At 41.3% G+C, this 16,887-nt stretch overlaps 1 protein-coding gene across 2 annotated transcripts in view; it reads right to left on the reverse strand.

Annotated features, from left to right (window-relative positions):
- Positions 1-16,887, reverse strand: part of EGFR (epidermal growth factor receptor) — a 406,644-nt gene that overhangs the window by 42,502 nt on the left and 347,255 nt on the right. For both annotated transcript variants that reach the window (XM_033930303.1, XM_033930304.1), the window contains exons 18-20: positions 10,400-10,522; positions 8,133-8,231; positions 3,033-3,218 (exon numbers count right to left, since the gene is read on the reverse strand). In XM_033930303.1, the coding sequence (XP_033786194.1) occupies positions 3,033-3,218; positions 8,133-8,231; positions 10,400-10,522 (408 nt within the window). The remainder of the gene's footprint in view (positions 1-3,032; positions 3,219-8,132; positions 8,232-10,399; positions 10,523-16,887) is intronic.

Consider the following 16,887-nt stretch of genomic DNA (forward strand, 5'->3'; position numbering starts at 1 on the left):
GATAGAGCCCTCCTGAGTCCAATATTGCAAGATTGTTCTTTTGACCGTCAGTAAAGTCAAATAAATGAATCGCCGCTGAGGCACCGTGAGGCCCTATTCCTCCAGCAGGACCTGATCGCCGAGAAGCAATCAATGTCCCACTCAACGTCGTGCTGCAAGCCTAATCGAAGCTACGCAAAGGAGGAATTCCAGATGGACAGTTCAGGACATTCTAAGAAGGAATGCAAAAGAGTCCCGGGGGCCCCCTGACATTTGGTGCACCTAATAACAGTTTTATTACAGATTTATCGCACCACACTCGCAAAGCAAGATTCTGATTGCTAACGCTTATAAAAATAAAAGTTAACAAAAAAATAATATATATTTTTATTGGACTAATTAATATATTTATGACTTGCTCCTGAGAGAAAATCATAGATGTGTTTAATCCAGGGGTTCTCAAACCTGTCGTAGGGGTACCACAGATTTTCAGGATATCCACAATGAATATGCATGAGATAGATTTGTATGCTTGGAGGCAATGCATGCAAATTGATCTCATGAATATTTACTGTGAATATCCTGAAAACCTAACAGGCAATGGGTTTGGGAATCCAATAAGCATATAAGGGCATTTCTATAACTGGGTACATAAGTACACAGAATAGCGGCACTTATGAACAGAAGGGCAATATATGCTATTCTATAAGGTAGCATGTAACTGCAAGAGGGGTTTACCCATGGAAGGGGCATGGGCATATCTCTAATTTACATGCATATCTTATAGAATACTATCAGCAAAAAAAACCCAGGGAATGGTACAGTTTAGGGGTGAAGAACTTTTGTGCACAAAGAAGAGCAGGACTTGAGATTGATAGTATGTAATAATCTTAAGGTGGCCAAACAGGTTGAAAAGACGACAGAGAAAGCTAGAAGGATGCTAGGGTGCATAGGGAGAAGTATGGCCAGTAGGAAAAAGGAAGTATTGATGCTCTTGTATCAGACTCTAGTAAGACCTCATGAGACCTCATTTAGAATATTATGTACATTTCTGAGACCGCACCTTTAAGAAGATATAAACAGTAAGGTGTCGGTCCAGAGGAAGGCTACTAAAATGGTGCGTGGTCTTCGGCTTAAGGCGTATGGGGACAGACTTAAAGATCTCAATATGTATACTTTGGAGGAAAGGCGGGAGAAGGGAGATATGATAGGGATGTTTAAACACCTATGTGGCATAAATGCGCATGAGATGAATCTCATTTGAAAGGAAGCTCCAGAATGAGAGGTCATATGATGAAGTTAAAAGATGATAGGCTCAGGAGTAATCTAAACAAATACTTTTTTACAGAAAGGGTGGTAGATGCGTGGAGTAGTCTCCCGGTAGAGGTGGTGGAGACAAAGACTGTGTCTGAATTCAAGAAAGCATGGGACAAGCACATGGGATATCTTAGGGAAAGCAGGAGTTAGTGGATGCTAAGGATGGACCGTCTAAATGGGCCATTTGGCTTTTAACTGCCTTCATGTTTATATATAGCATGGCTACAAAAATACAAAAAGACCTGTTCCCGACTCTCTGCTTTGCACCTAGAACCTTAAATACCAAATTAACACTTACAGGACACTTGTCCGTTAGTTTCAAATGGGAGGTTATCAGTCTGTGGGAACCTCCTATCTATAATTTAAGGGGTTCACCAGGGTATGTCCACAGTACATGTGCACCCTAAAGCTCACTGCAGGATCATCATTTGTTACCAACGGACAAGTGTCCTGTAAGTGTTAATTTGGTATTTAAGGTTCTGGGTGCAAAGTAGAGAGTCGGGAGCAGCTGGGTTGTTTTTTTTGGGGGTAGCATTTCTAGTTAACACCCCTCTCTAATAACATTGGGCTATTCATATCTATATAGCAGGGAACATTTAGGGGTGCCTATTTATGTCTGCCATTCATCCAGTGTAGATAATTGCACCTAACTTTAGGCATACCAATGCTAGCTTTACACTACTATTCTCTAATGGCAAATGCTGCTATAGAACTGCTTAGCACAAGCAATGGCAAACCTAAAAGGAGCACCCAGTTACTGAATTTCCCCCGAGCACCTACAACCATGGATGGTTCTATCATTACGCAGAGTGAGGCAGTTGTTTCAGATTCGAAATATGAGCACCTAGGTTACAGAATTGCCCCGATGAGGCAATTCTGCTTTTAACTTGAATCTTGAATGAGAGATTTCTGCTCTTAACTTGAATCTTGAAATTCTTCAGCAGTCAATAGAGATCACAGGCAGCTTGTGGCCAGCAGTTTAAAGAAAGAGGCTTTCATTCAGTGTCAATAGCAGTAATATGGTTGCAGACCACTCACCTTAGAGACAGAAACAGAGATAAAGGCCAACTGGCCTAGCCAGTCTGCCCATGCATACCGTCCACTATCTCTTCCTCCTCCTAAGAGATCCCATGTGCTAGTCTCACATTTTCTTGAATTCAGATACAGTCCTCATCTCCACCACCTCCACTGGAAGGCTGTTCTACACATCCACCGCCCTTTCTATAAGGAAGTATTTCCTTAATTATGTTTAAGTCTAGCCCCTTTTAACTTCCTGGGCTCCATGTTCATTCCTCTCTCTCTGAAGCATAGAACCCAAATGTGCTTGACAATTTAGTTTGGATGAATGCACACTTAGGATCGTGGGCTATCGCTATTGTACTATTAACATGTGCTATTCTTGCACACATCCCGTTTGATGCAGTGAGGCCACATTTCTAATCACTAGGGTTAACGGTAAAATAACCCATCCTAACAGTATCTCCTTAAATTTCTAAACAATAGTAATAATTACTATATAAGCTTAGCCTATCATTAAGTACTCCAATTCCCAACTATGAAATTATGAGTTATTAGCTTATACCATTTTTGTAATAGGTTCTGTACTTTAGAATAGCAAAAATCATTTGAAAGGAACATTTGTCAGGCTAATTTCCTATCTCTTGCCTGCTAAAACAAAAATTCCAAACCATCCCACTGCCTTTTTCATGGTTAGGGAGTAGATTTTGGTCTATTACCTTTGCGATCTGTACACACCAGTTGAGAAGATGCTGGGAACCAATGTTGTCCTTATGCTCTCTGATGTAGTCCAGAAGGCAGCCGTAGGGCATGAGCTGGCTGATGAGCTGCACGGTGGATGTCAGACAGATCCCCAGCAAGCGGCACACATGAGGGTTCTCCACACTGGCCATCACATATGCTTCCTGTCCAGATGGAGCACAGTTTTACAGCTTGTAATACCCATGAAAGAGGTACAGCACTGTTAATGTGGCAAGGGAAGGAGGGAGAGGTGTAGATGGCTTTTAAAGCCAATTACAGGAAGACCCCAGAGATCAGACCAAAACACTCTCCAGAAGTTCATTCTGTACTCCAGAGCTTATCTGAGCAAAAGGAATAAAATCTTTAACATAAGGAAATTAAATGTGTGTACCATCAGGCTGAATGCTTCCTTCCAACACTGCCCATCTAATACAGTGGGTAGTTTTATCCAGAAAAACTATAGCATCCATCACCAAATTGAAGTCACCTCCCCTCCCCCAACAAGCTAAAATAATTGCAACAGCCTTTTCCTAGTATTAGTAACCAGAGGAGCAGAGGCATCACAATTTTGCTTTTCAGATTTCTTGAAGCCATCTCAGTTTCCAAAGGAGGAAATGCCAGGGTGTAAGTGGTGCCAGGCTTTCACACATCTGCACATTTTCAGAAGACAAAACAGCTAAGGCTGATGAGCTAGAAAAACAGAGAAGGAGTTGTGGTCCACCAGGTCTCCAGCCTCATTTGTGATGCCTCTGTGTAAAACTGTAAAAGGGCCTTGACTCTCAGGATCTCAAGTGCCACTGTGTAGGGACAGGCACTCAGGGCCAGATTATGTAATGGGTGCCTAAACTAGATGAGCGCCTAAAGTTAGGCCCCCAATTCATGTCTATCGCACTTAGAACATAAGAACATAAGAATAGCCTTACTGGGTCATACCAATGGTCCATCTAGCCCAGTTGCCCGTCCTCAAGGTGGCTAATACTAGTACCTGGCGCCCATTACAGAATCTCGCTGAGCAGCGCCTAACTTAAAACTTAGGGACCTGTAATGTAAGACAGGGTTTTAAAGGCCTACATCATAAGCATCTATGTCCTTTAGAGAATTGTGCCTAGTGGCACTTAAGCCTTTCTCCACCCCTAGACACACCTAATTTAGTGTTAGGCACTGATAGGTGCCTATCTTTTGTAGAATCATGCCTAAGAAGATAAGTGCCTATCTCCCAATTAATTCTTTTTTTTTTTCCAATTATGAGCTTATTTAAGCTCATTATTAAAGCCAATTAACCAATTAACACCCCCTCCCCTTTATAAAATGGCACACTGAATGCTCTGTACTGCTCCGATGCTCATAGGAACTCTATGACTGTTGGAGCAGCACAGAGCATTCAGCGCGTCGGCTGGCACTTTGTAAAAGGGAACACGTAGACAAACATGATTTAATGAGACAGAGTCAGCATGGGTTCAGCCGAGGGAAATCTTGCCTCACAAATTTGCTTGACTTCTTTGAAGGTGTGAATAAACACGCGGATAAAGGTGAGCCGGTTCATATAGTATTTCTAGATTTTCAGAAAGCTTTTGATAAAGTTCTTCACGCGAGGCTCCTGAGAAAATTAAAGTATCATGGGATAGGTGGCAAAGTTAAGTTGTGGATTAGGAATTGTTTATCGGATAGAAAACAGAGGGTAGGGTTAAATGGTAATTGTTCTCAATGGAGGAGAGTAAACAGTGGAGTGCCGTAGGAGTCTGTACTAGGACCAGTGCTATTTAACTTATTTATAAATGATCTGGAAATTGGAACGACAAGTGAGGTGATTAAATTTGCAGATGACACTAAACTGTTCAAAGTTGTTAAAACGCATGAGGATTGTAAAAAATTGCAGGCGGACCTTAGGAAATTGAAAGACTGGGTGTCCAAATGGCAGATGAAATTTAATGTGGACAAATGCAAAGTGATGCACATTGGGAAGAATAACCTGAATCACAGTTAGCGGATGCTAGGATCCACCTTGGGGATTAGCGCCCAAGAAAAGAATCTGGGTATCATTGTAGACAATACAATGAAACCTTCCGGTCAATGTGTGGCGGCGGCCAAAAAAGCAAACAGGATGCTAGGAATTATTTAAAAAATGGATGGGTAACAAGACTAAGAATGTCATAATGCCCCTGTATCACTCAATGGTGCAACCTCATCTGGAGTACTGCGTTCAATTCTGGTGTCTTTATCTCAAGAAAGATTTAGTGGTGCTAGAAAAGGTTCAAGGAAGAGCGACCAAGATGGTAAAGGGGATGGAACTCCTCTCATATGAGGAAAGACTAAAATGATTAGGGCTCTTCAGCTTAGAAAAGAGACAGCTGAGGGGAGATATGATTGAAGTCTACATAATCATGAGTAGAGTAGAATGGGTACAAGTGGATCGATGTATCACTCCGTCACAAATTACAAAGCCTAGGGGACACTCGATGAAGTTACAGGGAAATACTTTTAAAACCAATAGGAGGAAATTTTTTTTCCACTCAAAGAATAGTTAAGCTCTGGAACGCATTGCCAGAGGATGTGGTAAGAGTGGATAGCGTAGCTGGTTTTAAGAAAGGTTTGGACAAGTTCCTGGAGGATAAGTCCATAGTCTGTTATTGAGAAAGACATGGGGGAAGTCACTGCTTGCCCTGTATTAGTAGCATGGAATATTGCTACACCTTGGGTTTTGGCCAGGTACTAGTGACCTGGATTGGTCACCGTGAGAACAGGCTACTGGGCTTGATGGACCAGTGGTCTGACTCAGTAAGGCTATTCTTATGTTCTTTAACCCTGCAACTGTCAGTCACCTGCTAAAACCTTTCCTGCTTATCTGCACAGCTTGACAACAAACTACAGATTCTCTAGAATTCATTTGCAGCTTCATCAGTGTATTTTTATGATTATTCAAAAGGGTTTTTCCAGGCAGGAGAGGTTCCTTCCTGGTTAAAACCTTCTGGTTAGCTAGCATACAGGCTGTTCTATACAGTATATGCTGAATTAAGCTGGCACCCATATGAATATTGGCTATGTCTGATTAAATTCTGGGTCAACGTACATACTCGTATTTTCAATGTGGGAATCCATGCATGCCTGACATTGAATATCAGGGGCTAGGTCAACTTGCTGCAGGGAACATATATAAGTCATTTATCACCATGAGCTGAATATTAACCCCATTGATACACTTGGTTACTGCAGATTGGGTTGGAAGCCTAACATTTATTGAAAAAGGGAAAGGGGATTGGATTTGATATACCGCATTTCTGTGGTTACAATCAAAGCAGCTTACATATTATATACAGGTACTTATTTTGTACCTGGGGCAATGCAAGGTTAAAATGACTTGCTAGGATGGTTATGAATGTTAGCAGAATTCACATGTTCTGTAATCAGATCATTTGAAATCCCACTCCACAACCCAAATTTCACATGCTTAGGACATATTCATGTCCAGGGAAGAACTCTTGAGTTTCTCATTTAGTACAGAACCTATAAAACATCTGACTTATGTATGTGGGTGGGGGTGGGGGAGAGTGGTGTGCAGGCCAGACATTTTGTGGCACACTTCCAGGAGGTCTGCCACTTCGATAAGCTACACACTCAGATAGCTCTAATGATGTGAGTGGCCTCTGTATATACTTCTTTGCAGACTATGAGAACCGTTTTATAAAAATTACTAGGCTTCCCCCTCTTTTTCCCTTAAGTTGTTTATTTAGGAAATTGCCGAGGTACGATATGACCTGTTACAAATATGCTTGGTATTCTGCATCAGTCTCTTGAACAAGCACTGCCCTGGGAATTGTGCAGTTAGAGCAAAGTGTAGAAACAGCCTCATAGGTTATATTTGCTGAATAGCTGAACAATTTGTGAGAGGAGATAAGACATTAATTAACTGGGGCTTTTTTCCCTCCCATAGCCTCTGCATGACCTGAAAGTTATTTGGAATGATTTTCTTTTCATTTCTTTTTTTTTTTTTTAATAAGTATTTCAGTTATTTATTTTTACAAACTGTGTGAAGAATTCCACGCTATAGCAAACTCAACTGAAATGTAAACAGAGCCAGAAACGAGATGCTTAACGTTATATGTCCTAAGTCTACAAGGAAACACTGCTCATGGATAGGTGAGCTCTTACTTCAACTATTCCACCTCATTATAAGGTCATAATTTAGAATAACACTGAAGAGCTGACAGAAATACACATTAACTTATGCTTCCTATTGTTTGCATTGTTGACATCTTTCTCTATTTCTTCATGAGATTTGGAGCCAGGTTTTGGTTGGAGTGACATCACAGGAAGACAAGGAAAACAGTGCTTATGGGTACCATTATCTCATTATGGAGAGGTGATTTTAATTTTCTCATATTAGTTTACAAAGGATTACCATTTGTATACATGTATTTTACGTTTATATTTTATTAACATTTGATATCCCGCTTAAGCATATTACAGATCTAGGTTAACTATTCCCTAGAACAGCAGAGGTGTGTTTGGCCAACCAGACTGATCAAAACTAGAGATGTTTATCGGGCAAGTTTTTTTTTTCAGTTTGTGTAGACCTTTTTCCTTATTTTTGGACTTTTTTTTCAGTTTCTTTGAAAAGGTCACTTTAATAATTGTTTAATGTGCGTTAAAACTTTTCCATAAATGTTAATTAACTTGACACACATTCTTATGTTAACATTTGTTAAAACAGTTTAGCACACTCTAAAAATTTAAGTTGCATTAATGAATGGAATGTATGCTAATGAATGTACATCCCAATTAAATAACTGACAAAACTCCTCCCCCTTTTCCCTCCAGGCTGGTACTGCTATGATCACAGCCAATTTTCCCTTATGTTGTATGGGAGTCGTCCTGCCAATGAGGAATGGTGTATCATTATCATGTTTTCAATCACTAGAGATAGGCAGGTCCTCTGGAGTCCTGCAGAACTTGTCTATTCCTTGGTATAGAATATGTGCTATTGAAACAGCACCCCCCAGTGGCAGGAATGTAGGTGGAAGACTACCACATAGCTTGGAGGGATTATTGGTCACAGCAACAAAAAGGACAGATAAACTCACATCAAGAATTTCTCTGTTGGCCTTGGCGGATGTGGCCTCTCTCAATTCCTTAATGGCAACAGGAATTTTTATGTTTTCCCCTTCTGGAGTCCACAATCCCTACAACAGTAAAAATCAGGAAAACTGCTATAAAAGGGAATTGTATACTGCCTTTTTGTGGTTACATATTCAAAGTGGTTTACCTATATATATAGGTACTTATTTTGTACCTGAGGCAATGGCAGGTTAAGTGACTTTCCCATAGTCACAAGGAGCAGTGATGGGATTTGATCCCACAACTTCTGGGTGCAGAAACCGCAACTCTACCACTAGGCCAGTGGTCTCAAACTCAAACCCTTTGGAGGGCCACATTTGGGATTTGTAGGTACTTGGAGGGCCTCAGAAAAAATAGTTAATGTCTTATTAAAGAAATTACAGTTTTGCATGAGGTAAAACTCTTTATAGTTTATAAATCTTTCCTTTTGGCTAAGTCTTAATAATAATATTGTAATTTATAGCTAAAGAAACATATGATCAAGAAACAGTTTTATTTTACTTTTGCAATTATGATAAACATACCGAGGGCCTCAAAATAGTACCTGGCGGGCCGCATGTGGCTCCCGGGCTGCGAGTTTGAGACCACTGCACTAGGCCATTCCTCACCTTCAGTGAACGCAGAAAAGCATCACAAAATAAATATTACATAACACTCTGCATTAAGGCATATGCTGGTTTAATGCCTAAATATCTGTTGAATTCATTTGTATTTACCACTTCAAAACATTCTAGGAAATCTCATGCGCTATTTACGTTTCCGTCCGCCAAGGGTTGCAAATCTAAGAGATTTCATCAGTGTCTTTTGTCCTTTCAAGCAGCATCTTGGGACAAGGATCTGAATCATCTAATTGTGTCCCCCGATACCTCTCACCAATTTAGATGTGCTTTAAAACCTCTCTCTTAATGAAATCTTTTGGAAGTTAGATATATTCTGTTTATTGCATTCATTTTGTAGATTCTTTATCTTTTGTGAACCGCATAGAACTTAACGGTTTTGCGATATGAAAGTGTGTTTTTATGTTATGTTATAATTTTTGCGGCCAGTTGCGCAATCTTTAGGAAGTGTAGACTTTTAAGGAGGTGGTGCACGCAATACTAATATTTGTTTCAGACCACTGCAGTAGACTATGTATGGGTCTAGCAGTGGCTGTGCTGCACTGGCTGCAGATACTACAGCATGTGGCAAAAAGGGTGTTGCTGAGACAGTCATGGCAGACATTGGCTAAGCCCACTCCTAGGATCCTGCATTGGCTGTCCATTGTGGAGAGAGTTTAAGTTGTTCAAAATTAGGAAGAAAAAGGCACAACATCAGTGGTATAGGAAGGGGGGGCGGATCGCCCCAGGCACCATCTTGGTGGGGGTGCCGGCATCTCTCCGCTCCCCCAAGCCACACTCGTGCCCTCCCAGCAAACGGGCAGACTAGATGGGCCATTTGGCTTTTATATGCCATCATGTTTCTATCTTCCTCCACCCCCTTCGATATCTAGGTAAGCCCCCACCAGGTCTATCCAAATAACTGGTAGGCCAATGTGGGGTTATTGGGGGCAGAAGCGCAACCCCCTTGCTCCTGCTCCTTCTCCCAGCACCTCCAAAAGAGCTGCCATGACCACTTGCAGAAGCTCATGGTACTACACAAAGCATCATGAGATACTGCAAGAGTTAGCAGCAGCCATTTTGGAGGGGGCTTACCAAGGCATAGAAGGGGAGGGGGCTGGCGGGGGGGGGAGGAATACAGTGTAAAGGGGGCTGGGGAAGGGGACATTGTAGGAGGGGCCTGCATAAGCCCCACCTCCTCCTCAGCACTGCCCTGGGCCGGTCAGAGCTTATATTAAGCAGCACTGCTTGGCTCAGAGCCTCTCTGGCCCACTTAAATCGTCCTGAATATTCATAGAAATGATGGGTGACGTAACACCACAGTTTCCTAGAAATAGAAGAAAAACTAAAACACTGCACAGCACCTCATACTCTGTGTTCTATCCTTTCTTCATTGCCCAAAATGGTACCTTGGGAATGACTTAATAACCTGGTTGTAGTACAGATGGGTCCTACACTCATCTTTACAAAGATCTCTCTTCTGACGCAGCGTATACTGCTCAGGGCCTGTTTACTCTGAGGAAGATTTCAAAAGCAAAACTGTAAGGTATATGTGATAAATAAAGTATGTTTTGTCCCTAAAACATACAACACTTTATTCCTTTATACAGTTTTATAGTGAAGCATGATAGTTTTACCTTGTACACGGTACCAAAAGCTCCAGAGCCAAGGACTTTAAGTTTTCTAAACTCAGTCTCCTTTAAGATTCTCAAAAGAGCCTGGTTTGGTGCTTCTCCACTGGGTGTGAGAGGTTCAACCAGCTGCAAAAGAGAAAACGGGGGATGATAAGTAATGCATTATGGATATTTCTCCTCATATAGGACTGTTATGCCATACAACTTTTGATCTGTCAGTTTTGTGGAATATATTGAGGTATGTTTTACTGGTCTTAAGTCCAGCTATTTATCATTGTTGATTGTTATTTTAATATTGTTTATTTTAACATTGTCTATGTATGTTGTTTGTTTGTTTCTTTATCAATTAATTACTTGCAATGTTATATATTTGTTTTTATAGATGTCTATGGACCCATGATGCAGGCTTTTTAGACATGAGTCCTTGTTCCATACGCGTTGGACTTTTATTAAAATTTATTTACCAGCTTGACTATTTGGTCTTCTCTGTTTCTTTTATTTTTTTCTTTGATATTTGGTACAGAGATTTTGTTCTCCCTTTTTCCAGTGTAAAATGATGCATATAAAGCATGCCACATCTACAAAGCAATTCTATAAACTGTGCTCCAACACATAAATGCTTAGAAAATTAGTATACCGTATATGGTTGCATGCCATAAAAGTGTTATTCTGAAACAATGCACCTAACTTGCATAGCCCAAAGTAGCAAGAGGAGCATACATAGGGGCAAAGCATGGACAGGACCCAAACTTACATATGTAAGTTAACCCTTTATTTGGCATTGTTGCTCAGAAGCAGCACGCGTTTCTATGGCTCTTATGGGAGATCTGCATCTCCAAATGCCTGAATGAATTTATGGTGTCAGGACAGAATTCTACCAGGAAATCTTACCTGGGATAACTATGAGTTATCCGGAACTGAATGAGACTAGCTATCATCCCTCCCTCCCTGCTCCCTCTCTCTTTTTAATAGATTGCTGCCTGGAATTTTTAGCCTGATTTATATGAGAACTGTTAGGTCATATGTGTTTGCACCCATGAGAAGTATTATACAAAAACAGACCTGGCTGAGTCAGTGCTGAAAAGTCATTTGTGGTCTACCTGCACACTCATTTTAGCTTATGTCATGCACTGATTGGCCAGTGACTTCTTGTGGAGTATTGGCTCCAGATTATGACGAACAGCTGAGTCAGTCCTGGTTTCTCAATCTTTGCTCCTTCTCCTCTTTTTCTCATACAAAGACATTCTTAGGATGCTTTGAAGCAGGAACTGACCAGCACTCACCCATTTCATACCACTGAAAGCTAATTAATCCGCCTGGAAAGAGAATAAATCTGCTTCTATCTTGTGAAGGTCTGCTGCACATAATCACATGATTTGAAGTGCAGAGCCTGATATCCCTTGAGTCAGACTGAAATCTTTTATAGAATATCAGAAAAAAAAAATGCCATGGACTGAGTATCTTTATATAACATATACAATGGTAAAGGGGATTTATATTAAATTGCAAATACTGTGGGAGTGTGTGGTGCATGGGATAGAGCTACAGCCTCAGCACCCTGAGACTGTGGTTCAAATCCCTTGCTGCTCCTTGTGACCCTGGGCAAGTCACTTAATCCCCTCATTGTCCCAAGTACACTAGATAAGAGTTTGAGCCCACCAGGACAGATAGGGAAATATGCACTGAATGTAAACCACTTAGGATATAAGTGGTAAATAAATAATTAAATAAATTGAGTAATCTTAGATCATATCTGTCTGGAGTTAACTTTAAGGCCTAGATTCACTAAGAGCATGGATTGGATCTGATCCGTGTCTGGGGGGCTGATTCACAAACTGCCCTCAAGAAAATTAGGGCGATCAGAATCACACCCCCAACCGAGCGCTCGATTTGCTCTATAGCGATCCTGACGCATGTGCAGACCATCTGTAGATGGTCTGCACATGCGCTGGCCCTCCGTACCTGGCAGAGCAGGAAACCTACTTTTTTTTCCTTTGCAAGCCCGTGGTTTTATCCCACTTTAAACCCGTAGGTTAAAACCATGGGCTTGCACTGCGGGGAAGGGCAGGAGAGTCGGGGGGGGGGGGGGGGGCAGGAGCGATTCAGGATGAGAGCTGGAGAGATTTGGGGCAAGAGCAGGACAGATTTGGGGCAAGAGCAGGAAAGATTCGGGGCAGAGAGCAGGAGATCGGGGCAGAGAAGCAGGGTGGCAGAAGGTAGGGCAGTCGGAAAGGACCTGAGCGACTAGTCCTCAGCAGTCGCTTATTTTTGATCGGTCAGCTCAGTCGATGTCCCTCATTTTTTTAGTGAATCGCTGCCTGCCTGCATTTGAATGCCATTCCCCCTCATTTGCATGCACGGATCGGAGGATGATCGGGACAAAGGTTAGTGAATCGGGTTGGAGGGAAATCAGGTTGCAAAGGGGTCGCTAAGTAGTTGGAAGTTAATTGGTGGGCTTAGTGAATCTAGCCCTAAGTACAGTATAATGTTGTTCAGACAGTTCTGTCTAGTTTGGATTACTGCAATCTCGTTCTGTTGGGAGTTCCTGTAAATGCGATACATGCTTACGTAACTCAAAATTCAGTTATTCGAGCCTTTTTTGGACTTACAAAATATGATCACGTGTACTGGTTAAAAATAGAATATAGAATACCGTACAAATTGCTGTTATTAACATATTTGTGTGTACATCAGCTGGTGCCAAAAGATTTGGTTGACAGTGTTTTGCCGTATATGCCGCCTCAAAATTTACGCTCGGCCGACTATTGAGTTCTATACATACCAACCAGAGAACCAATGAAATTGCAAGCAACTAGAGTAGGTGCTTTTCAATGTATAGGTCCTCATAACTGGAATAATATTCCATTATATATAAGACAGCAGAGAGATTTGAATACTTTTAAAAGATTATTAAAACAATATTTATTTTGTAACATGAAATATGGTTGTTGAATACTTATATTTTGCAGCATAACGCTGGACGCTGTGGCTAGGGGTGAGTAACCTTGAAAGAGACCTGGGAGTGATGGTAGACACATCATTGAAGGCGTCAGCGTAGTGCACCACAGCCTCAAGGAAGGCAAACAGAATGTTGGGCATCATTAGGAAGGGTATCACGACCAGGACGAAGGAAGTAATCCTGCCATTGTATCGTGCAATGGTGCGCCCGTACCTGGAGTACTGTGTCCAGTACTGGTCGCCGTACCTCAAGAAGGACATGGCAGTACTTGAGAGAGTCCAGAGAAGAGCAACTAAGCTAATAAAGGGTATGGAAGACCTCTCATATACTGACAGACTGAAGAAGTTGGGGCTTTTCTCCCTGGAAAAGCGGAGACTTAGAGGAGACATGATAAGAAACCTTCAAGATCATGAAGGGCATAGAAAGAGTGGACAGGGACAGATTTTTCAAATTACAGGGAACCACAAGCACAAGGGGGCACTCGGAGAAATTGAAAGGGGAAAGGTTTAGAACAAACGCCAGGAAGTTCTTTTTCACTCAGAGAGTGGTGGATACATGGAACGCGCTACCGGAGGATGTGATAAGCAGAAGCACACTAAGGGGCTTCAAAGAGGGTCTTGACAGGTACCTGGAGGACAAAGGGATTGAGGGGTACAGATAGGAGTAGAGGTAGGTAATAGGGATAGGATTAGAGGATTAGAGCCAGTTACAAAATTAGTCATGGACACTGTTCAGGCAATTAGGCCTGATGGGCCGCCACGGGAGCGGACCGCTGGGCAGGATGGACCTCTGGTCTGACTCAGCGGAGGCGACTTCTTATGTTCTTATGTTTATTACTTATATGATGTGTGTACTCTTGTGACCCACTTTGTTAAAGGTGAGCTATAAATGAATAAACTATAACAGAAAAATTATACAGAGATCTGTGGGCAGAAGGGCATGTGAGAGTTGACATTTGACATGACTTTATTAATTGTATAAGCCCTTCAGATCTCTTCTGAACTCAAAACATTTTTAGATAATTATCTTTGAGGATTTCCAGTAGAATCAGTGCTGGGCAGGTTGAAAACAGAGATTGAGGCTCATTTCCAAAAGAGAAAAATGTCCCAAACAATGTCATACCGTGGCATTTGGATGTTTTATTTGCTAAAATCCAAATACTGTTTTCGAAACACAATTGTTTTAGATGGTTTTCTCTGCAGTTTGTCTGAAGTGCACCTAAATCTCACGGGGCATGTTTTGGGCAGGATTGGAGTGGACTTATGACTTGGACATTTTTCTGCAATAATAGAACATTGCAGAAAACATCCAAGACAAAACTTGGATGTTTGAGGCTAGACCTGTTTCAGCAATGAATAAGTGCCAAAAGATGGCGAAACTGACCAGGTGACCACTGGAGGCATGAAGGCATGGCTCCCCCTTACTTCCACGGTAGTGATTGAGCCCCTCCCACCCCCAAAAGATTTGAACGAAACAGTACATACCAGCCTGTATGACAGCTTCAAATGAAGAAGAGGAGTGGCTTAGTGGTTAGAGTAGGTGCCTCAGCACCCTGCGGTTGTGAGTTTGAGTCCCACTGTAGTTCCTTGTGACTCTGGGCAAGTCATTTAATACTTCATTGTCACATGTGAACCACTTTGATTGTGTAAACCACAAAGAAAAAGCAGTATATCAAGTCCCATCCCTCCATGTTATATAACAAGTGGGTCTCTGGAGGAACATGGAGATTAGTGCAGTGGACTACAGAGAAGAGGACCCAGGCCCATATTCCACTCTAACTAGTACACTTGTGATGGAAAATGTGAAACCAACAAAAACCTACCGTACTGACATATAAGTGACATCTGTAAGCATAAGGGATATTTGGGAGGTATACAGTTGGGTACTGTAGGTTTTAGAGGGCTTACCATATAATGGAAGGGTGTTTTGGTAAGATGTGTACCTGGGAAATCTTATGTGAAGTTCAAAGCAGTGCTCTCTAGGGTACCCCACTGCTCTGCTGGGATGTCTGTGTGGCCAGTATGTTAAGAATACTGGTCCCTCTTACATCCCAATGGTTGGTCTTTGTGTATTTTTCATTTGGACTTTTTTTTTTTTTGAATGGTTCAAGAAGATAGATATACTGAGGACAAACACATCTAGGAAATAGCAATTTAAAAAAAAAAAGATGTTTTCTGGTTTGAAAATGGTCATTTTCTCTCCTGGATTTTTGGTTATTTTTCTCAAAACATCCAAAATCAGATTTAGTTGTCATATTGAAAATGCCCCTCGATGTCTCTATTAGAGCAATCTGTGATTTTATTTATTTATTTTAGAAAAGTGATTATCTCTGCACCTTGCAAGGTTTGGGCAAGCCAGATTCAGATGAATTAGTTGGTTTAAAAAAACATATAAAACCCGTCTGTTTGTATCTTCTACAGAGGCAATGATGATAGAACTAGTTTAGAGCATGTAGATTGAGAATGCGGTAAGGGGGTGAAGTCTGGAGACTCAAATCCTTCTTGAATTTTATTTGCCTGATGATGTTCAGATTAGGAGACTGTTGAGTTGATTTGTGAAAGGGAATGGAATGATGGATCCATACCTGCCTGGCTGTCCAAAGATCTGCCTGAGTATTGTATTTTTTTCCTTGAAAATAGCTGATGTCTCTCTGTAAAAAGGGGGGGGGGGGGTTGTGCTTGGGATTCTTTTTAAAAAAAAATTCTTTATTTAATAATTTTAATTCAATAATCTCAATACAGCACACAATTAGCAAGCCCGCATTCAATTCAAACTATACTGCCTATTATTCAAAGCATTAAACGGAACGGCACCCACCCACCTAAACAACCGCCTAAACCGGAACTTCTCATCCAGACAAAGGAGAACCCAGTCCCCATTCTCCTACCCCCCTTTCAAAGGAACTAAGCACAAAAAGATGTATGACCACCTACTAGCAACACAGGCAGCAAAATTGGACCCCTCCATCTCCAACCTGCTGACAGCAACAACTGACCTCAAAACTTTCCAAAAAGAAATCAAAACCCTACTATTCAAAAAATTCATCCAGATATCCTAACCCCCTTTCCATTCCCCCTTGCTATTCTCCCCTCTCCTTCTCCCTACCTGTAATATCCCCCTAAGACTCAACAATGTAACCAGCATCCACTCTGCAACTTTCTCGTAAATTTCCAGCTCCTTCTGATGTTCTCCTCATTTTTCCACTTATCTTGTAACCTCTCCTCAAAATTGAATTATGTAACCAGCCCCATTAATTGTAATCTTCTTCCTGGAAATGTCCAGTTATCTTTTGATGTAATCCGCTTAGAACTGCAAGGTACAGGCGGAATAGACGTCAGTAATGTAATGTAAATATAATTTATAAGCTTAATAAACTAGTAAGAATAATGCATCTTATCAATACTACAGTTAAAACAATCTCAATCCCTATCTCACCCCCCTTCCCAGGAGACCTGGTTCCAAAACCATAAAGGTAGGATAATTCTTTCATAGAGCTTCTTTTTCCAATTCAACATAACTCTCCCATATATCA

The sequence above is a fragment of the Geotrypetes seraphini genome, chromosome 2 (assembly GCF_902459505.1).
Source record: "Geotrypetes seraphini chromosome 2, aGeoSer1.1, whole genome shotgun sequence".
NCBI classification, from domain to species: domain Eukaryota; kingdom Metazoa; phylum Chordata; class Amphibia; order Gymnophiona; family Dermophiidae; genus Geotrypetes; species Geotrypetes seraphini.